Source organism: Cydia splendana, chromosome 25 (assembly GCF_910591565.1).
Source record: "Cydia splendana chromosome 25, ilCydSple1.2, whole genome shotgun sequence".
NCBI classification, from domain to species: domain Eukaryota; kingdom Metazoa; phylum Arthropoda; class Insecta; order Lepidoptera; family Tortricidae; genus Cydia; species Cydia splendana.
The window spans coordinates 5221293-5244219 of NC_085984.1; the positions used below are offsets into that span (position 1 = coordinate 5221293).

Here is a 22927-nt window from a genome sequence, read left to right on the forward strand (position 1 = left end):
TACCAAATCCGTTGTTTTAGTAAAAATAATACACGAAATAAAAACATATTTAACCTCAAAACGGCACAGTGGTCGTTGTTTTCACACAAAATTATCGTTTGTTAGCGTGTTCACGCATTTCTTTTAAATAATGTTTTGAGTCTCTTTTGCAGTTAATACCAGCAGTTATTTAATTTTTATGTAGGTATCTAATTGACCGAAGCGAAGCGAAGGTCTACGTTTTGACTCGGGCATTTTGCTTTCGTATGTCCGGATGTTCTCCTCTACAGGTCGCAATTCTTAACCGATTCTCGTGAAATTTTGTGACCGAATTTTATGACTAAATAAAATTTTTTTGTCAATCCGGTTTTTGGAAATTTTTAAAAATGGCGGAGTCGTGATACCTGGCGCCTAAACAAATAGTCGTATCGATATCATAAGACTTTTTTCTTTTTGAAACATGTTTACAGAGTTAATAGCAAAAAATGCAGAAAAAAATTATCGCTGGTTTAGGCGGTATTTAGATATTTAATTTTAACTAATTTTAATTTGAGAAGGAGTAGCTAAATTTCGTCAACCCATCTAAGAACTATTTGGCTCAGTTTGTAAACGTTCGCTTTTTCTGTTTGCACAGAGGGTCTGGGTTCGATCCCCAGTAATTGTATGCTGGGATATTATAACTTTTTGTATTTTTTTACACATAAATTTCGTATTATTTTTCTTTAATTTACTATACACCGTGTTTTTATTGAATTCCGTTAACTTCGGGGTATAGTTAAGTACGTTTATAAGAACTAAACGGCATAGTTAATTTTCAAAAAAAAAAATTTTTTTTGTTTTCTTTTTTGTTTTTTTTTTGTTTAAAAAGTAATTAAATGTAGCATATAGCGTTGTTGTAACACGGGCATTACATTTAACTCAACCAAACAATTGAAATCTGTGACATATCAATGTCATTTCGTACATCAATCGACCGAGATTGTACTTAAGTTTAGTAGCAAATGTATGAACTCATTCTAAACACTAATCAATATGTAAGCCGGCCCTAAGGCAAGTGTACACGCTTGTAGAGGCATTATAGTAAAAAAAAATAATTATGGATTATCTCCGAAATGGACTTAATTAGAACATCGGTGTCTTTGAGAAAGTTACTTGATTTAAGCTCAGGAATGCACCCTTGAAATTAACGGAAATCAAAAAAAACACGGTGTATTTAAAGCTCTTAGCACCATGTTATTTCAAGCTCTGCTCGCGAGGTCTACAGCTCACAGAGCCACTAGTTAAAATGATAATACTTATTATACTGGTATACCTACGTACATATTGTATGAAGAAAGGATACAATCGTGTAGTAAATATTGCACTTACAATTACTAAGTTTTGCAAATACATTACGTTATATGTTACACATTGGCACTGGCAGTAATTATTAATTAATTTTGATGAAATGCACTTATTTCTCAATTCAAAGTACGGTAAATAAATAATTTCTGTAATTTGTTTTAAATCTATAATATTTGTAATGTAAGAATCTCTGAACATTTTGTATACATTTCTCTAAATGAGTAGTTAAAGAAATTGCATTACGCAAAAATGTTAATTAGCAAGTTACTACCCTTTGCCACCGCGTTAATGGGCGTGATGGATTTATTCCGGGGATGAATAAATTATCCGATCTGCCTCGTTTGTGTAAAGTCAGCAAAAACTGTACACTTGGCGACAGTAATAGGCGTCTTTAATAATCTAATTGAGTTAACTATGACTGTACTCTGTATCTTTAGGTATTGAAATAAAAGGAAACAAATAATTTGTACATTTTCGGGTAGTTATAACATTTATTGGTTAACCGACCAATTACAAAACCGCCTGGATCAGTCACTGAACGACCTGACTTTAACCAACATTATTTGATCATGTAATCTTTTCATCTACCCTTAACTGGCTTAAGGAGCCATTTGAGGGTAGATTTTGTTTACTTTTATTTAAATACCTAAAGATACAGACTATAGGGTGCAAGGTGTTAGAGTCGGCAACGCGCATGTAACACCTCTGGAGTTGCAGGCGTCCATACACTACGGTAACTGCTTACCATCAGGCGGTTCGTGTGCTTATTTGCCAACCATGCTGCATGGATATGTAGACTGCTAAATTGATAATTTTTCACGTGTGTAGGTACCTAGTAATATAACGGATGTATCATACTTATTACAAGAAATATAATCAGAAATAACTCATCACAATGCTCACCTGTCGACATCATCACACCAAATGTCAATTAAGTAAAAGATAAATTTAAATATAACCAGACTTATGCGGTTTTGCGGTTAGGCCGTGTTCTTTAATGTCATGTGATGACGTGTTTTGCTCATTTTGCTTCGCACACTGTAAAAACAGTGTTCTGCTTCATTCGAAAAAAAAATGATAATTTGGCTCGTTTTGCTACGTTTTACAGTGACTTATGCTTATTTAAAAAAAAACATAAATGTAACTCTATGTTAAAGAAATTATCCCAAAGATAGTTTCTTACGCATTGATTTCATAACAAAATCTATTAAAATATTTATATGTACCGGTCTGGCTTTGTCGATAGTGACGCAGCCTACGAAGCCTATGGTCCTGGGTTCGAATCCCGTTTGCAGGTCAAGACTCATTTTGTCACCGCGCCAACCAAGTAAGTATAATTAGTATGGGCATTTATTTGTGTGATGCACACTTGCATAGATATTAATTCCTGTATCCTCTGTATCCATGGGTGTTTTCTATGTATTATGTATTTATGTATGTATATACTTTTTCATCTTTATGTAAAATACAAAGTCTTTATTGCTCAATAAAATTACACAATAACTAACTAAACTAAATTCAAATATTTTAACATTAAAACTAGAATTAAACCTAAAAATTAAATTAATTTGTATGTTATATATATCGTTGTCTGAGTATACCTAAAATATAAGCCTTCTTGAGCTTATTTTAGGGCTTAGTCAATTTGTGTAAAAATGCTATAAGTAATACATATTTTTTTTATGCCAAAATAAGGTAGGATAATGATTTCATACCTATGATGTTTTCAGTAACTTTGTAACTTTGTTGCTTTTTAGGGTTCCGTACCCAAAGGGTAAAAACGGGACCATATTACTAAGACTCCACTGTCCGTCTGTCTGTCTGTCACCAGGATGTATCTCATGAACTGCGATAGATAGACAGTTGAAATTTCACAGATGATGTATTTCTGTTGCCGCTATAACAATAAATACTAAAAAGTACGGAAGCCTCGGTGGGCGAGTCCGACTCGCACTTGTCCGGTTATATTTTAAATAGTTGGCTTTTGCATGCCTTAGTATTTCTTCCACATTTCTTCCAATAACAGAAAAGTAAGTATTCCTGTAAGAATTCTACCCTCTTTCACACTAAAACACCCCAAAAGGTACAAATGCCACCCCAACACATTTACCTACCAAATTATACCCCCAAAACTACCCTTGGAAAATCAGAAAAAATCAATTCCTAACAAATGGTTACCCTACAACATAACACCATATCAACCCAAACAAATATGAACCATATACCTATTAGTTTAAGGTTCACTTCAGATTGGAACAATGTTGAAGTGGGCTTGGTATGCAGCAAAGTTGGTTTTACTGTGATTTTAAAGGAATATGGACTTTATCTGTATAAGGATAGGATGGCTGGGAATGTATGTTATAAGTTGGTGGAGTCGAAGCGTAAGGATGTGTATTGAATATCTAATAGAGTAACTTGGATGGATGAAAAATATTTAGAGGAGTTCATGGATGCGGTATAGTTGCATCACTGGGCAATTGAATATACCACTTAGCCCTACAGTGGTTAGGTTAGGTTACATATTTTTTTCGAATTTTAAAACTATTCCATTGTACATATTGTACACCTACTCAAAGATATAGGTCTACCACTCTTCTTAGGTGGTTGGTAAAGAAATTGGGCGGATCACCGCAACAATCTATTAGAATATCAATTCTAATATATTGTTGCTGAGTTTTGAGAATAAAATAAGTTTAAATGTAAGGTGCAGGGGCAATTTAGACCGCGGGGTATTTTGAACCAATCGAATTATCTTCCATGTTTTATATTATTAACTAGAGTCACACACAACACACACATCAAATCTTTTTCATTCTCTGGACATATGTGGCACTCTTGAAAATATTTCGATTAGTTTAAATTATCCCGCAGCACCCGCAGTCTAAATTGCCCCCCTCCACCTTATGACATTTTTATTTAGTAATTTCCTCGACTTCTCACATTAATAACTTCTTAGTTCTTACTAACCGCCTAAGTTATTCTCTTGTCTGTGTACGTAAGGACCGTACTTTAGTCATATTTTTGCATTTTTTCGAGAACGATTTTAATTTTTTACTGCTTTCTACAGCGCAATCGCGATTTAACCCTACGGTATTTGACCACCACACACATTTGAAAGGTTAAACGGTAGACCGGTATTGGTTCGAATTTCAAGACAGAACATACCGCATCCATTGCTTCTATCATGCACGTGCTAAAACAATCACTTTGTAGCCGAAAGTGCCTGTAATCTTAACATGCCCCAACATGGCCACCCTTAGCTCCGAAACGTCATAGCATAGATACCACGAAATAATACTATGTGTGAACTTGAGACGTGCTTGACTACATATAGGCATATTGATAGGTAGATATACCTATCTTTAGGTAGTTTAATGTACATTAACATATATCTATACAAAACTGACTTGCAGGGGGGGGGGTACCTTTTCTGTGAAGCTGACTGTACACTACTCTTTTTAGGGTTCCGAGGGTAAAACGGGACCCTATTACTAAGACTTCGCTGTCCGTCCGTCCGTCCGTCCGTCTGTCACCAGGCTGTATCTCACGAACCGTGATAGATAGACAGTTGAAATTTTCACAGATGATGTATTTCTGTTGCCGCTATAACAACAAATACTAAAAACAGAATAAAATAAAGATTTAAATGGGGCTCCCATACAACAAACGTGATTTTTGACCAAAGTTAAGCAACGTCGGGAGTGGTCAGTATTTGGATGGGTGACCGTTTTTGTTTTTTGCTTTTTTTTTTTTTTTGCATTATGGTACGGAACCCTTTGTGCGCGAGTCCGACTCGCACTTGCCCGGTTTTATTTTTAATTGCCTTTTTTGGGATCACTTCGGTCTTGTTTCTATTCAGAATTACAGGCTCTTTTGATCTCTTGTCGGACTATATTGCCGAAGTATCCATCAAGTACATTATGGTGGGAAAATAAAGCAGTTGGTCCAAAAATCTCAACTTCACAAAATCGTTTTAAATTAATCTCGCATAGTCCAATAATTACGTGTAAATATCCTGCATTACTGGTGCTGGGGCCACCTAAACCGAAATCAAGTCATTACTGGATGCCGGCCGGCAAAAACATTGCCGGCCTGGTGGCCTGCTGCCCTGTTCTTAGTAAACTAGGGGTGGGATGATGTCGAAACTGAAAGTATTGATTTTTTGGATTTTTACTTGACTTGTATTACAAGCCTGTGGGACTAGGTCGATCTGTGTCAAATTGTCCTATAATATTTATTTATTTGTGAATCAATTTATGAATAATCATCAAGTACACACAAACGTTCTGTAAAAGTATACACTAATGTTAGAGACAAGAACAAGATTCAAACCCACGATCTTTGGTTTCGAATTCACCACTTTACCACCGCTTATAATAATACCATTGAAAAATGTTTCCATAGGCCTTAGAGCGTTTTCACATTGTCCGATGCGCTATCGGATACGACTACAAAGATTTTAATAAAAAAAATATTGAAAAAAGGTAGGCATTTGACCACAATCTCACCTAATGGTAAGTGCCGATGCAGTCTAAGATAGAGCATGCTTATCAAAAAGATAAGCATGTCTATTCACTTTCGATTTAAAAAGATCTAAGTTATAGTGGACTGGGAATATATTTGCAGGAATTGAGTTTAATTTTTGTTTGTTGTTCAAAACAAAGCGTAAATACAAAAATAAAAGGATACGATGCCTTAAGGCATTTTCTAGCAGCTGTTCAAAGGTCATCCGACATCCAATATCGGATCGGACAATGTGAAAACGCTCTTAACTCAACTTACCATTAATCCATGTAACACTATAAAAACCTGACGTTTATGTCAGGAATTGACCCCAAGACCTTGTTAATTAGCGATTAGTTTAACTAATTGCCCATTAGTGTTTAGTGAAGCGTGGAGTTTACACTTGGTTTAGTTGTGTCCTAACACATTAGCGCTTTTGACGCTGTTGGATAAATTATGAGTGGAAATTACTTTGTTGCGACATGTTAGGCCAGCAAAGTTTTTACATACATACATTACTGAAAAGTGCCAAACACTTTGAATTAAATTTGTATCAACTTTACAACTGGAAATATTCTAATATGGTGGTGGCCGGGTCGTTTAGTTGAAATTAATTTTAAACCGAAGATCATGGGTTCGAATACCGCCTACCTGAGAGTTTTTCAAAAATTATACTTACTTATATACTTATTTACCTATAAATTATAAACCTATATACTTATCTATTTGGTAAGAAACCTCATATAAAACACGATTTATTTGTTATGCAGGGCGACTTGTTCACTACTTGACAAACACTTAAAATAAATAGAATGTTTCAACATGACGTCACTATGTCTAGAATAATCTTGATAGCGCGATTCAGGATTATAGCTCTACACGGAACAGCGCCATCTATCGCAAAATTCTTACACTAAATCACTATTTGAGTCAGAGGACCTACCGCGAAAATCGAAATTTCGTTATCTGCCTCCCTATCGGTTGAATACGCGATAGAGAGGCAGATGACGATTTTCGATTTTTCGATGGTGGTAGGCCTTTAGGGGTCATTATCCCAAGAAAAATCTTAACAGCGCGACTCAGGATTTTCGCTAAATAGAACAACGCCATCTACCGCGAAGTTCGCTCACTAAGTTAAACAATGCTTGCCATAACACAATCAAGACGTTATCTCGTGACTGAACGCAGTAAAACAAGAAAAGAAGTAAAGTATCATTATGATATTATAAAGGTAATTTTTTTAATTAATTACCGGTGTTATAGTGATAATTGGTTTCCATGATCGACCTTAATATCGTCATTATTATATTTAATTATTGTAAATGTCTGTTTTATGTTAAATCGATGTGCAATGAAAAGAAATATAAGCGTTGGGTATTGATTTATATTTCCGAGAAGTAGGTATATTTGTAACCTATCCAGAAATTTCCTGCCTCGGAAACCCATAGAGAAAAAAATACATAGAGTGCTCACTCCATACATCAGTTTTAGTACCAAAACTACTATTATTTTCATAGTCGACATCTAGCATCGAGTAGCGGAATTATCAGTGCTGCTAATTGACTCTCAAAAAAAGAGGCCTCAGTTCGCTATGGGCTACATACCTATACGCCAATCCTGAAATAAGGGTATTTATTCAGAAACTAGGTCTTATTAGGATAAAATAGTCTGGTTTCCTCCTAATGTTTCATCTATGTGATCCAAAATTCTGACGCGTTATTTCAAGAAGAATCATTACAGCGTAATGCAGGATTTTAGCTACATCGAACAGCGCCATCTAACGTGAACTTCGTACACTAAATTAAACATTTCTTAACAATCGACACGATGAAGATGTTATAATCTCGTGATTATCAGCATTGCAGTTTTTTGGCCTATCGTTAGAATATTAAATAGGTATTTAAACTTAATTACGGGTGTTATCGTGTTAAGGATGACTCACGCTAGACCGGGCCGTGCCGGCGCTTACTTTTCTATGATAGTTGGTAGATCACGTGATGCTTTCCATAGAAAACGAAGCTCCGGCCCGGACACGGCCCGGTCTAACGTGAGTCATCCTTAATTGGTCGGATCATCCAACATGTCATTTTCTATGACGGCAGATGGGTGATCGCGTGGTGCTTTCCATAGAACAGCGCTGGAAGCTCCGGCCCGGCTCCGGCCCGGTCTAGCGTGAGTTACCCTTTATCCTGATAATTAGGTTTCCTCGATTGTTGATAGACTGATGGGCCTTAATTATTGACAAGATTGAATTGAATTTGCTTGCATGTTATTAATTGGCAATAAGTACTTAATAAGATTTCTACGAGCGAAATTTCCTGGGCATAATCTATTTCTAATGTATGAAGAATAGATCTATTTACCTTATGATTATGAAAAACATAGGGAAATCGCCAAAGAGTACGTGATCCATAGACAATAATTCCGACACTGATTTGATGATGATGAAAGTTTTTTCACGATTGTCACACCATCTTCCTCGCGTTATCCCGGCATTTTGCCACGGCTCATGGGACCTGGGGTCTGCTTGACAACTAATCTCAAGAATTGGCGTAAGCACTAGTTTTTACAAAGGCGACTGCCATCTGACCTTCCAACCCAGAGGGGAAACTAGGCCTTAATAGGAATAGTCCGGTTTCCTCACGATGTTTTTCTTCACCGACAAGCGACTGGTAAATATCAAATGATATTTCGTAAGTAAGTTCCGAAAAACTCATTGTCACACATTTTTTATTTACTTTGACGGGACTTCCGCATTGGACTAGCGTGGGGACTATAGCCCAAGCCCTCTCGCGCATGAGAGGAGGCCTGTGCCCAGCAGTGGGACGTATAAAGCCGAAATTTTTATTATTATTTGACGGGACTTAAACGCGTTAAAATTGTAGGGTCAAACGGAAACTTGTAAGTGCAGGTTTAATTTGGTCTCCTCGCGTTTTCTTTTTAACCCCCGACGCAAAAAGATTTTTTTAAATCAGTCGCACCAGCTTTGTTTCTCAGATACTTAATCATTATTTTTCTTGTATTGTCACTATATTTCCATTACTTCCATATTAACGTAAATATAATCAAACAAATCATCAATAGCGAACAATTAACCTGTCATCTGCTCGGTAAATATTGTCAGTTTTTGCATTCTTAATGTCATACTTAAGGCCTGAGAATTGCACTGTGGAAACAATTGCGTAGCGACGTCAAATCGAATTTTAAATCATCACTTGAGTTCACTTTCAGTGGGAAGATTAACCGACACAGAAAGTCATATACTAGGAATCCCCTAGACGGAGTTTAGAGCAATTATTTCATGAAACCGATGCTGCCAAAAATACAGGGGTGCGGGGGACGAGGTGAGCGAGTCCCGTGCCGTGATTGGTCCGTTCAAAGACACGTACTCGTACTTCACACAAAGACACTTTCGACTCGAAAATGGAGTAAAACTACCGTATATTGTGACAGAGGGGGTAGAGCTACTATGCTCAGTCTGGAGGATGTCTTGTCTATGCAGAAAGGGAACTCAAGTGATGATTTAAAATTAAACTGACTGTAACAATTATTACAAATACGAGTATATTGCATAATTATTTTCTTTATGGACATTCTAGTCATTACCGTAAACTGGGGTTTCTTTGAATCGCTGGGAATTGGCCATCGATTTTTGAGAAATAGGGTGTTGATTTTTGAACGCAAGAATTTATAATATAATGTGGTTGGCAACCTCAACAGAAATACAGTCGCCAGCAGATATATCAAAGCGGCCGATGTGCTCAAAAATATCTGAACACGCACTCTAACGCCTTGACAATAGAGGCGTGTTCAGATATTTGTGAGCGCGTTGGCCGCTCAGATATATCTGATGGCGACTGTACACGATGAAAGCGTTCAGAAACCAAGTATTTATCATCCACCCGCGAGACTAAGAGGTAACGGTGGTCTAGTCGCATTGTTTTATCGACAAGGTATATCGTTTTATCGACAAGGTATATTATTTTATCGACAAGGTAATTTGTTTTATAGATGAGGTATATCGTTTTATCGATCGTTTTATCGAGCAGGGCAGCCCTAATTCGTTTTAACCAATTGACGCTGTTGCTGGAAGTACATTAATTAGTGAATTCGTGCGAGTACAGTCGCGAACGCAAGTGTTAACTTGACTAGCTTACGAACGATATTTCTTTTAAAAGAACTTCTGAATATGCTAAGACAGCTGATTTTTGGTCTGATGTTTTTCCTTGGCTTGGCTTAGAAATATAAATATGAATGAGGACCTTTTGGCACAAATATTTATGTTCTGAATGAATTTTAGTATTGTGTTATTTATTATTGTGCTAATAAACATTTCTTATTCTTATTCCTAAATCCCTAAAGGTGCCCACTGATCAACAGTCCGCCGGACGGTATCGGCCTGTCAGTTGTTCGGAATTGTCAAAATTTTGTTCTAACTGACAGGCCGATACCGTCCGGCGGACTGTAAATCAGTGGGCCCCTTTAGAAAAGACTTAGGTAAGCGACACTCGGGAGAATGTTCAATCGTCATTTCATTTATAACCAATGATATTATAACTCTAGATACCTAGGTTACAGGCGTTCCAAAATTGAAGCGCTTAACTTGTACAAATTGTGCAGGTGCACTTTAGTGCAAGCTATGACTGCGCACGTGATCACGAGCTCCCGCACACCGAAAGAGAAAGAGATGAGCTTATGCACAACAACGAGTGTAACAAAGATGAATGGTATGAGAAAAGTAATCGACAAACACATATTCATTCGTTTGACGACCGGTCTGGCCTTGTGGCCCTACCTGTGAAGCCCTGTGATGGCCCTGGGTTCGAATCCCAGTAAGGGCATTTATTTGTGTAATGAGCACAGATATTTGTTCCTGAGTCATGGATGTTTTCTATTTATTTAAGTATTTGTATAGGTATTATATTTATCGTTGTCTGGTCCGTTTTGGTGTGCGGGTCAAAAACGCACCCATTAACCCGGCCACAGGAACAATAGAGTCCTCTTCTCTATTTGTTCACTGTGGTAAATCCTGTCCGGCGCGTCCATGTCGCGGGGGTGGGCACCTTTCTTCTCAGTAGGCCGGGAAGAGTAGGTGGCTGAGTTCGGCAGGGACCCAGTTTTGCGGGGTATAACGCATAGCCCGTGCCCATTGTTACGGGTGAAGACCTCAACGGTATCATCGGCGGAGAAGGTGGACTTCGGTACGGCGTGTGATAGCGAAAGAGGCAACGGTTCGGGGCACCGCAGGCGACAGTAAGGTCCAACCTGAAAAAGTCGGCAGCTCCTGCAACCTCCTCGGCTCCTCACGTAGTGACTCGCTTCATTCCTGAGGATTCAGTCGATGCGGTCGAGAGGGGGTCATGAATTCTGGGCAAGTTCGTGTCTCCTAATACATCGTCCCAGGCGATGCAACGTCTGTGGAGAGGTCACTCCATCTGCATACTGAAAAGATGTACACCGCGTTGCAACAATCATCCGTCAGGGATGCAGTGGCCATTGATGATATTTATCGTTGTCTGAGTAACCCACAATACAAGCCTTCTTGAGCTTACCATGGGGCTTAGTCAATTTGTGTAAGAATGTCCTTATAATATTTATTTTATTTTTATTCGTAGGTAGTGAAATAAATACTAGTATGGAAGTATTTATTTGGGCTCCCTTATGTATGAGTTAAACATATTTTTACTTTATGTAGTTATATGATATCATTGCTTATAACTGACAAAGCGAAACTTCTAGGTATAATGTTTATCTTATTTATAGCAAAAAAAATGTCTCATAAAAAAATATATTTTGTAAGCACGGGCCAGACTCGTGGAACGCCCTAAAAGTGAAATTCGTGACAAACCCAGTTCGTAGCACTGTTTTTCGCGACTGTACTCAGTTTTTGCAGTCCAACCGGCAGCAATGCCGGATTCCCTCAGAGTTCCCAGATCGCATAAAATCGAACACCTTCCGCTCAGGCTGCAATGTCTCTTTATAACATAATATCAGGGACAGGGAGACCGAGCTTTGCTCGGAAAAAATACAAAAATTTGATTTCGTTACCAGGCATAGATGAAACATAGGATAAAACAAAACAGTTTCACTTAAAATATTACAATTTGGTTAGCAGTAGCACTCACACTAGGTCAAGCTTGTGTCATCATATCATCATCATTAGCCACAGTATCTTTGCAGATGATAATTGCAGCGACTAATGAAGGTATTTTGAGGAGGTAGTCTACAGCCTACATTGACCGCGATGACTGTATAGACCAGGGCTCTCCAAACCACGGCCCGCGGGCCAAATCCGGCCCGCGACGTGTTCCAATCCGGCCCGCCGACACCCAAAGCGAGTGCCCACTGTCCGGCCCGCGGGAGCCAGGCTCCAGGGGTTCAGCATTCATTGAGAGTGGAACTGTTCCTAACAGCAGCAACCAGACACCCTCCCCCGGCGCAAAAGCCGACGGTGGCCCGCGCGAAAGTTTCTGAGGCGCAATATATGGCCCTCAGGTAAAAAAGTTTGGAGACCCTTGGTATAGACCAATGGCCGATCGGCACTTCTTGCCGCATCGATCACAGACGTGTCTGGACTCCTCAAAAATGCACGTTTTCCCAGAGATAAGACCTAGCTAAATCGATTTATCGCCCCCGAAAACCCATATATAGCATGATGGTTACGCTCTTAAATATTTATTTATTTATTTAATTAATTAATCTTTATTGTAGAAGGAAAATACAAATGTACAAAAGGCGGACTTAATGCTACAAGGCATTCTCTACCAGTCAAATATTGTGTCACTATGATTGTTACTTTCTAACAAGTGTGAAATTGTGACATCAACGCATGACAGCATATAGCTAATAAAAAACCGGCCAAGTGCGAGTCGGACTCGCGCACGAAGGGTTCCGTACCATTACGCAAAAAACGGCAAAAAATCACGTTTGTTGTATGGGAGCCCCGCTTAAATATTTATTTTATTTTGTTTTTGTTGTTATAGCGGCAACAGAAATATACATCATGTGTGAAAACTGTCTAGCTATCACGGTTCATGAGTTACAGCCTGGTGACAGACGGACGGACAGACAGACAGCGGAGTCTTAGTAATAGGGCCTGTTTTTACCCTTTGGGTACGGAACCCTGAAAAGCAACATATTCGTATTCATAATCATTTTATTCTAGCATTTTTCTTTATACGTACCTAATTGAAATATAACGAGGTTAAAAAGCCACCAAATCCCATAAGAAAGACCATAGAATATTAAGTATACTATATATTAAGTCGATAGTTGCATCGAGCTCGTAAATCGATATAATCGCGATTATGGCCATCGATTATCATCGGAAAACGATATGCTTGTAAAAAATAACCGATTTACATAACTAGTTTGGTTAAAAGTGAAAAGAAAAGTTTAACTAGGTATGCGACTAAATATGTTATGATCGAACGCAATTCGACATTGTTTCTTATAGCTCGTGACATTTTTAACCTTTTGACATGGACAGAGATATATGACAAAATGTGCACGCTTTTAAATTTTAATTTTATTAATGTAAAAGTAAAACATGGAAGATATTTTGATTAGGTAAGTAGTTTAGTAAGTAGTAGTAGTAAGGGGCCCACTGATTAACAGTCCGCCGGACGGTATCGGCCTGTCAGTTAGAACAAAATTATGACAGTTCCGAACAACTGACAGGCCGATGCCGTCCGGCGGACTGTTAATCAGTGGGCCCCTTAAGTCATTACTCTCTTTAGGATTATTTTACTAGCATAAAGTAAGAAAAAGAGTATGATTCTATCTGCCTATGATCCAGTGACAAGTAACTCTTACCAAACTATACTACTTATATATTTACTTTATAAATTTATCGTAAGTTTTAAGTACCTATTATTAAAATATTGTCCTTAATAAGTAAGTAACGGCACCTAACAAGACCATAAGTCGATCAAACCCGACAAAGCGTCATACTTTTCGTCGGAAATTATAAATTGCCGCAAAAAACATAAAAACCTCCTAGTTAGTACAATCGCTCACACTGTTAACTGTCCATCGGAGGACCTTATTACAAAAGGCATAAGGTCCACCGATGACAGTTAAAAGTGTTGCTGTTTGTACAACCACATACTCGTTAACGTAACTCGGTCAAAACACCACAATTCATTATTTAATTACTATAGTTCCACTAAATGCAACGCTAAATACGCGCGTCACGAAAAAAAAGAAAAATTAACTAGCAACACTGAACGCTGCCGCAGTACGCACACCTTTTTTGCCACTGGCAACTGGGCGTGCCGCCATTACGCTACCAAGATGGCGGCGAAGAAAAAAAATGATAATCGCGCGAAATAATTGCACCTAAATTGTTTCATTACTTCACCTGCTTTAAATTGCCGTCGATAAATTTAAAGACATTCGATTTTTAATTTTATTGTAACGGTATAAAAGCCATGCAGTCTTTGATGAAGCGTTTATGTAAGTTTGTGAGCGTGTAAGGGAATAAGGCGAGTGTCATTGTGTGAATGGAACGCTCTTTATTAGGTTTTTAACTTTGACTGCATTAAGATAAGGTCCATAATTGATTGAAGGTGATTGGAAAGTGTGAATAAATATTGCAATATTCGCTGCAAAATAACCAGTAATTATGTTGTCAATTCGCATTTTTATTTTTAAATGGACGCGTTTCAGTAGACGGGTGTCGAAAAATAAAAACATGTTCTTTATGATATAATTGGTCTTGTTACCGTAGGCCTTTTCAATTTCATGATGTCATTAAATTTTCTTTTTACGAATTCAATTTAAAAGCGGCATCTACTTAAACAATTTGGTTGTAATTATTAAAAAAAATGACAATGACACAGTTTAAAAGGTGCAAGATTAACAGGAAAAAAACTAGTTAATTGTATTGATTCAGCCACATTGTTTTTAAATCGAACCGTAGGCAATATGATATGCTTTCTTGGAATTGTGTGTACTGTACGTAAGTAATTTAAAAAAAAGCAACAAGTGTACGACTGTTACCTACTTATATACTGGCGGCGCAGTACTAAGAAATTGACGTACTTAATTCAACCATTTGATCTTTTTTCGGCGTACGAAATTTAAAAAAAAACGCATTTGCCATTTATATTTTACATTAATATTTTAATATCTGGGAGACCGAGCTTTGCTCGGAAAACACATAAAAACTAAAAAATGCGCGTTTTCCCAGAGATACGACCTAGCTAGATCAATTTATCGCCCCCGAAAACCCCCATATAGCAAATTTCATTGAAATCGTTAGAGCCGTTTCCGAGATCCCCGAAATATATATACATATAAATAAATAAACGAGAATTGCTCGTTTAAAGGTATCAGATTCATAAAAGTAAATAATGAATGTGTATACCTATCGCTCAATGAAAAAAAAACGGGCTACTTTGAACTACCGGGGGACTTTAAAAGCCCTAAACAACCCAAAGGAATCTAAATCACCCCACGCAACGTTAGTAACCCCGCTTTCTCTCGTATGTCATAGTCCTTAACCTTTTCGACGCCGTGTCAAACACAAAAGCTGTCACTCGGACGCCACGTCACCCAACTGAAATTGAACTTTATGCATATGCACGTAGGTCTATGTTGCTCTGTGGTCTATGACCGATTAATCGGTCTTTGGCGTTGAACCTGCGGTGCGTATATATCTGTCATTGGTGTCCAAAAGGTTAAAAAACACAAATGCATCATGTTGGAAGAATATACACAGCATTAAGTCCCTGCCAAATTAGCCAGCCAAGTCCACACAAGACTCGAGATAATTTTTACAGAATGTCAAAAGCTGTCATTTAAAACAAATAGAACAATAACAATGACAACAATAGGCGGCGAGGTAGTCATTGTTAGTCAGTCATCACCGTTTTGACATATGTCAGGACCGTCACTGTAAAAAAATATTTAAATATCTTCTCGGTATTTTGCCTTCGGAGGAAATTAATAGTTTTAACAGAGACGAGTATTAATGTAGACAGTAGTCTCCATAGGAAATTGTGTATTTTATATTTTTTTAGAGGGCGAAAAGTCAGTGTGACACACCCTCAAACCAATCTAAGTTAATACGACAAATACTAAATTTTTGCTCGGAAAACATATAAAAACTCAAAAATGCCCGTTTTCCTGGAGATAAGACCTAGCTAGATCGATTTTTCGACCCCGAAAACCCATATAGGTAAGTACAGCAAATTTCATCGAAATCGTTAGAGCCGTTTCCGAGATCCGCGAAATATAATATACAAATAAATATACAAGAATTGCACGTCTAATGGTATTAGATTAGATAACGGAAAATTAAGAATACTTTATATTAAAATAGTCAATCTTTATTTTTTATTAGTCTCTGGTTTTACTTTGTATTTCTTGAAAATCATTGAGTCATTAAAGTGTAAACTTAAAAAATCCCGACGGGAAAGCGGCATATCTCAAAAAACTTAAAAAACCGACAATGAGCCATTTAATCGTAATCCAAACAATTATGCTATTATAATTAGTCCAAACCGTAATTTTATTGCTTGAAGCCATATAAAATTCAGTTCTATTTTTTTCTCTAATTATTTAACGAATTTGCATAAAGATAATGCTTTAATTGCTTAATAAGAATGAGCTATAAAATGTTCTGATAGTAATTGTTTAAAGCAGAAATTTGGGACCTCCCACGAAGTATGGCCAGTAAAATTTGTTGTTTTAGTTACGTACTTACTTACTTAATGGCGCAGGGACTCAAACTGAGTCTTGGCCTCCGACACGAGTACACGCCAATTGTCTCGATCCTGTGCCATCTCCCGCCAGTTATCGGCATGGAGATCGCGCAAGTCCGCTTCAACCGCATCGCCCCAGCGATACCTGGGACGTCCGATCGGCCTCCGCTACCGAGCGTCCCATCCCAGGTATGCCCTAGGTTTTAGTTACGTAGTTAGGATTTTTTTCATTTGTTTTGGAGCATAATAACCTTCCGGTAGCCTAACTTATATCTGCCTATACTAGGTAGGCAACACACGATAATGAGCTCTACTTATGTGTAAAACATATTGTATTACAAAAAACTTTTTTAATTCATCTCCATCTCTATGTCCACATTTACTCAATATTTTATTTTGTTTGAGAATTAAAAAAAAAAATTCTAACAATTACGTTTGGTAATCTTTACAAAATATATATGTAGGTACCTATACGTAATTAGAAACCAAAAATGGGGAAAAAACAATTTATTAATGAAAAAAAAGGTATAGGAATGATTTATTCTACAAAAAATGCTAATTTTTCTCGACATTACTTACTTAAGTAGTTGAAAAAAAAAAACATATTTCAACGCCTTTTATGATGCGTTAAACGTAACTTTATAGCTTACTTAATATCATGGCTTATAGAAATATAAACGATCCTTTGCATTATAAAAAAGCTAGACTAAATCATGATACAAATCATTAAAAAAAATTCAAACGGTCTACTGTTTTATTTATATTTGAGCGTTTTGTGATTATAATGTTTCAGATTATTCTGTTGGCAACAGCTGTTGGCAGTGTTTGAATAAATTGAATCTATTATATTATTCATGAGTGCTAGTGACTGGTGTTAGGATACTAGTGTACAGATGTGTATATGTCAGTGCAAGTGCGACAGTCAGACGGACAGAGTCGCACCATTGGGGTTCCTTTTTACCTTTTCGGTACGGAACCCCGTCAGTTGTTCGGAACTGTCAACTTTTTGTTCTAACTGACAGGCCGATTCCGTCCGGCGGACTGTTAATCAGTGGGCCCCTTTAGGATCAAAAACTAAAAAGTGGTCAGTTAAAAAAAGTATCCTATAATTTTTTTTATGATATAGGAGGCAAAAGAGTAGACAAATCGCTTGAATGTAAGCAATTACCGTGGCCCATGGACACCTGCAACACCAGAGGGGTTGAAATTGCATTGCCGGAATTTAAGATGGGAGTACGCTTTTTCTTGAAGGTCGTATTGGTCTGCATATGCGCGACCTGCGAGAAATCCTCAAGAATATTACTTACTTGACCATAACCGTTTGATATACATAGATAAGATAAGAACGAATTATACATACCTATAAAAATGCAAAATAATAACTAGCTTAAATCAGGGATCGAATACCGGTATATTTTTTAATACAAATTAACCGGGATTCAATTTCGGTACCTATCTTGGTTGTTTATGCATATTTTTGCACTTAATTTAGCTAATCTGATCAATCATTATCCTTACCTAAATACTATTCTAAAATATCAAAGAAATAATGTGAAATCTATGAGATATTTTGATTTTTAGTTATACCGGTAACGATCCCTGGCTTAAATCTATACATATTGTATTAAGGAATCTGACGATTAAATCGCTCATATGCAACCATTTCTGTTCCAACAACGCAGTAAACGGCCCCATGATAGGCCGCAAGAATCCGAAATGCGGGCATAACTCACGACTATTTAACTTTACTATTATGCTTTATTAACCGCATCAGCTTGTTTATGCTTTATCGGCTTTTAACAGTTAACCGTTTATGTTAACATTTGTTAAGGGCCTAAACAAATTGGTACAAAAGTTTCGAATTTAATACACCTAATATCTGGGAGACCGAGCTTTGCTCGGAAAACATATAAGATCGTTAGAGCTGTTTCCGAGATCTCCGAAATATAAATATACTTAAATAAATAAACAAGAATTTCTCGTTTAAAGGTACTAGATAGATAATACACTTTCCTATCTTAGCGCTTTTCTCGTTCCTAAAGATTATATACTCGGCAACATAGGTACCATATTCCAGCGCTGCGCTGGTGGTCTAGCGGTAAGAGCGTGCGACTTTCAATCCGGAGGTCGCGCGCTCAAACCCCGGCTCGTACCAAGAACTCTTCGAAATTGATGTACGAAATATCATTTGATATTTACCAGTCGCTTTTCGGTGAAGGAAACCGGACTAATCTCAATAAGGCCTAGTTTACCCTGTGGTTGAAAGGTCAGTCGCTTTCGTAAAAGCTAGTGCCTACGCCAATTCTGGGGATTAGTTGCCAAGCGGACCCCAGGCACCATTGACCTGTGGCAAAATACCGGAACAACGCGAGGATGACGATTAGTCGCAGGACGAAACCAAAAAAAAACTTGGTATGTTAACGTTTTTTCCAATAACGAAATTTGACATTCTTATGCCCTTAACCGAAGTTTCTAGATCAATTTTCCACTTTTCTTACATTTCTGTCGCTTTGTCTTTCTTTCTTTCTCTTGTGTGTTTATTTATTTTTATTAAAATCATTGAAACAGGTTCAGAAACTGATTTACAACTACATAACTATATTACCTAGGTATAAGTATATAAAGTGAATATTTATCGTTTAGGTTCCTACCTAATAAGAATTATAGGACATAACGTCATATAAGTCAAAGAAAATTCATAAAATATTCATTCGTATTTTCCTAATACCCGGCATCGTAAAATTTCAATTATCATAAATACAAGGGCATTCAAATTACTAGAATGATGAATTTGCAAAACCGCAGCGCTTTGTATGCCAAATAACGTTAACCACAAGTACAGGAAAACGCCACAACAAATGGTTACCTATTTTACAAGCATGCTCATATGTTTAACCTGTAGCCGCCCAGAGACCTATAAAAAGGTCTCCTGTTCCATTCTAATTTGAACTTTGTGTTGACTAAATCAAAGTTTCAGTTTGCTTGGCAAGGTTTGACGTATGGGCGGCAAAAGGAAAACTAGATATAAACTGTAACTCGGTCTGTCTTTAAATGTCCCATACAAAACTTAGGTATGTATACGTGTATTGCACACCCTCAGAGAAAATAAGAAAAACCGGACAAGTGCAAGTCGGACTCGCGCACGAAGGGTTCCGTACCATTACGCAAAAAACGGCAAAATTATCACGTTTCTTGTATGGGAGCCCCATTTAAATAATTATTTTGTTTTGTTTTTAGTATTTGTTGTCATAGCGGCAACAGAAATACATCATCTGTGAAAATTTCAACTGTCTAGCTATCACGGTTCATGAGATACAGGTGACAGACAGACAGACGGACAGTGGAGTCTTAGTAATAGTTGGTAATAGGGTCCCGTTTTTACCTTTTGGGTACGGAATCCTATAAAAGGTGTGTCATTCTACAGTATATTTTTGTCCAAGTACCTAGGCAGGTATCAATCTGTCATTGCTGTAAACATCATCTAAACTCATTTCAAAATTGACTGAAAGAATTTAAAAATGCATACATCCACTCGAAATTACTTTCTTTTTCATAAAATTTGTAAAGATTCATTTACAAACATGTCTACAAGTGTGATAATTGTGGTAAAGCGAACATAATGATACCATTAAGTACCTAATCACTTTTCCGTCGGTACCGATTACTGAACCGGTTTTGCTGACCTGACTTTCGGTGTTAAACCAAAGATCAGCAGCTAATAAACTATATCATGTTTTTTTGTCTCCTTACCAGTAATTAAACCATTTTCCTGATAAATTATTACTAATAAGATGCTGTAAAAGACGCGTCGCCGCGGAAGACCCCCCGCCACCTGGCTGACGACGGTCCAGAGAGATCTGAAGGAGACCGGGATGGACGCAGCAACAGCGCAGGATAGGGAAAAATGGAAAAGACAGACAAGGAGAGCTGACCCCAGGCGATGGGAAAAAAGCTTAGGAGAAAAAGAAGAAGAATATGATGTTCTACCAAACGAACTAATAAGACATTTGAATTAAATCGAACTGGAAATAATTGTGTACCTATTAATAATTATGCGACCAACGGCTAAATAACTTAGAATATAATATGAATATTTTTTTTGACAAAAGCAAAAACAAACTTGTTATAAAACAATAATTAATTATTCATATGTCTTTATACCATTTTACCACTAGGTCCACTAGTGCATGTATACATTTAAAAAAAGCTGAGATATGTAGGTAAACAGTAGCTATTATTTCATACTGCCCAACTGTCACTATAATTATGAAAATATGTTGCCAATAACCATAAAATGAACCATAAATTTCATCCTTATTTTTTCTAATGAGGTCATCATTCCAGGTTATATTATTATGTCAAGGACTTTGTGCAAAACACAAGAAATTAAAAAGTAAATTTAAAAAGTTACCTGAGCTAGGTCTGTCACTGTATCTGGTGCAGTACACCCACGCAGGCCACAGAGTAGAGTTTCCTTGGCTATTCGCTTCTGTACTGCCACATGTAGAAGGGGCTCCACTGGACGTTGAAGATACTATGGAACTGGCTGAATCTGGCCTTTTAGCCTCAACCGGCTTCGGAATCTCTTTCTCCTTTTGCACTTCCCCGATCTGCGAAACGGTCTGCCTTAAACCACCCAAAGGCGGCAATCTGTTAAAGTCAGGCTCTTTAGTCTTTAAATAGTCGAAGCTGTATTTCTGGAAGTCGTTCTGCTTCGATAAATCGTAAGGTTTGTAGAGGATGCTGTGGTTCGGCCCGACGGGTTTTGGTCCTTCGATCTTGCTCGTTTTTCTTAAAGCGTTCAAACCGAATTCAGGGTGTAGGATGTTGCTTATGGAGAAGTTGATCGGTAAGGTTGGTTGTTGTCTTTGATTCGACTTTGGATCGAAATCTTGGTTGATGACCGGCTTTACATCAGGTGTTTCGGGTCTGTAATAATTCTGGTATTCTTGAGGGCTTGGTGGCGGTGAGTTAGGTTGGACCTTGACGATCGTCATTGGTGTGCTGCGCTCGTACCTGGGTTCGATGGTAGTGCAGGTATACTGACTAGGTTGGCAGTAGGAACCCAAATTCTCTGCATGAGGAGCCGGTACTCGAGCGACCGGCCCCGGACTGTTCGCCTGGTTCGGACTGCAGCGGTCTTCAAAAGCCATGATAACTCAATTCAAGTCAATATCACTCAATGTCTTTATTATACAGTCGATACACAGCTCACTTTCAACATCGATTTATGCATGTCAGTTTGTAATTCAAATTTGGAACGCGGCTGTCACTTTGACAGATGGAACGACTGCGCACGACCGCGGCGGCCGACTGACTGAGCTGCCGAGACACGCCCCTCGACAAACAAGCTTTTTTTTTCACCCTACCCCCTTCGGTTTTGTAGGCGTTATCCGTTTAGGCCCCAGCGCTTTCGAATGTGCTACGTCTCTTTTTAACTTAACTGTTTTATTGTGGGGTAACTGAGATGGGTGTAGCAATTGATTTAACGTGATTGTGTATTTAGTGGGCATGGAGGGATTTGTGAATTCTGTTGTAAATTGGCGGTATGGCTCTTTTGCGTTCGTAATGTATCAATATCATGCTTTTGAACTGAATTTCAATTAAAGCCTGACAGAATTATTATATTGATAGGCGGTTGATGAATTATTGAACGTTTTCTTTTTAAATGTCATAGCGTAATTAAGTTGTTTTGGTATTTTTAGATTTTCTTGTGATGAGGTTTTTGTTCTTGTAATGTAGGTACGGTTAATGTTTTATTTTAATGTTTTGTGTTGCTAAAATTATGCCGGCTTACCCCATCGTCGCAGTTGATGTTTAAAAATAAACCAATTGTAACATCCTTCACAATTTAATTCATTAAAAATTGTTCACATTTTTAAGCGAATTCATTGTAAGTACTTGTACTATTGTTCTGTGTTAATGCACTAACATCCTAGACGCTTCGGGCCTTCGGTCCTACGCGGAGCTCGGCCTTCGGCCTTCGCATTTAGACACTTGTGCTATTGCTCTGTGCTAAAGCACTGACGTCTTGGACGCTTCGAGCCTTCGGCCCTACGCGGAAGTAGTTAAAAATTGAAAAAATGTGTGATAAATGGTTCATTTATTTGGCATTCATAAGGTATCTATGTTGTAAGCCTTTACGACTTAAAATTAGAATAAATGTTTAAAGTAGGTAAAATGAGTTATATCAGTAGTAGGTAGGTACTTTAAATAAAATATGGTTTCCAATTTTTGATAGTTTTAGGTAGATAAATAAACATTTTTTTTTATATTATGTAGGTACCTTCCTAACATAGTACCTACTTGATCATTTTAAATTAAGGAACAAAATTGTTTTTACTTTTATTTAAATCTTTTCCTGGTTTTTGTTAAATTTTTGAATAAAGTTC

The 22927-nt window shown here is 37.5% G+C and overlaps 1 protein-coding gene across 1 annotated transcript in view; it reads right to left on the bottom strand.

Annotated features, from left to right (window-relative positions):
* LOC134802780 (segmentation polarity homeobox protein engrailed-like) overlaps positions 1 to 22308 on the bottom strand; it is a 29110-nt gene extending 6802 nt beyond the window's left edge. Inside the window, exon 1 of the mRNA XM_063775487.1 lies at positions 20947 to 22308. Within this exon, the coding sequence (XP_063631557.1) occupies positions 20947 to 21688 (742 nt within the window). The 5' untranslated portion in view covers positions 21689 to 22308. The remainder of the gene's footprint in view (positions 1 to 20946) is intronic.
* Positions 22309 to 22927: the final 619 nt, after the last annotated feature.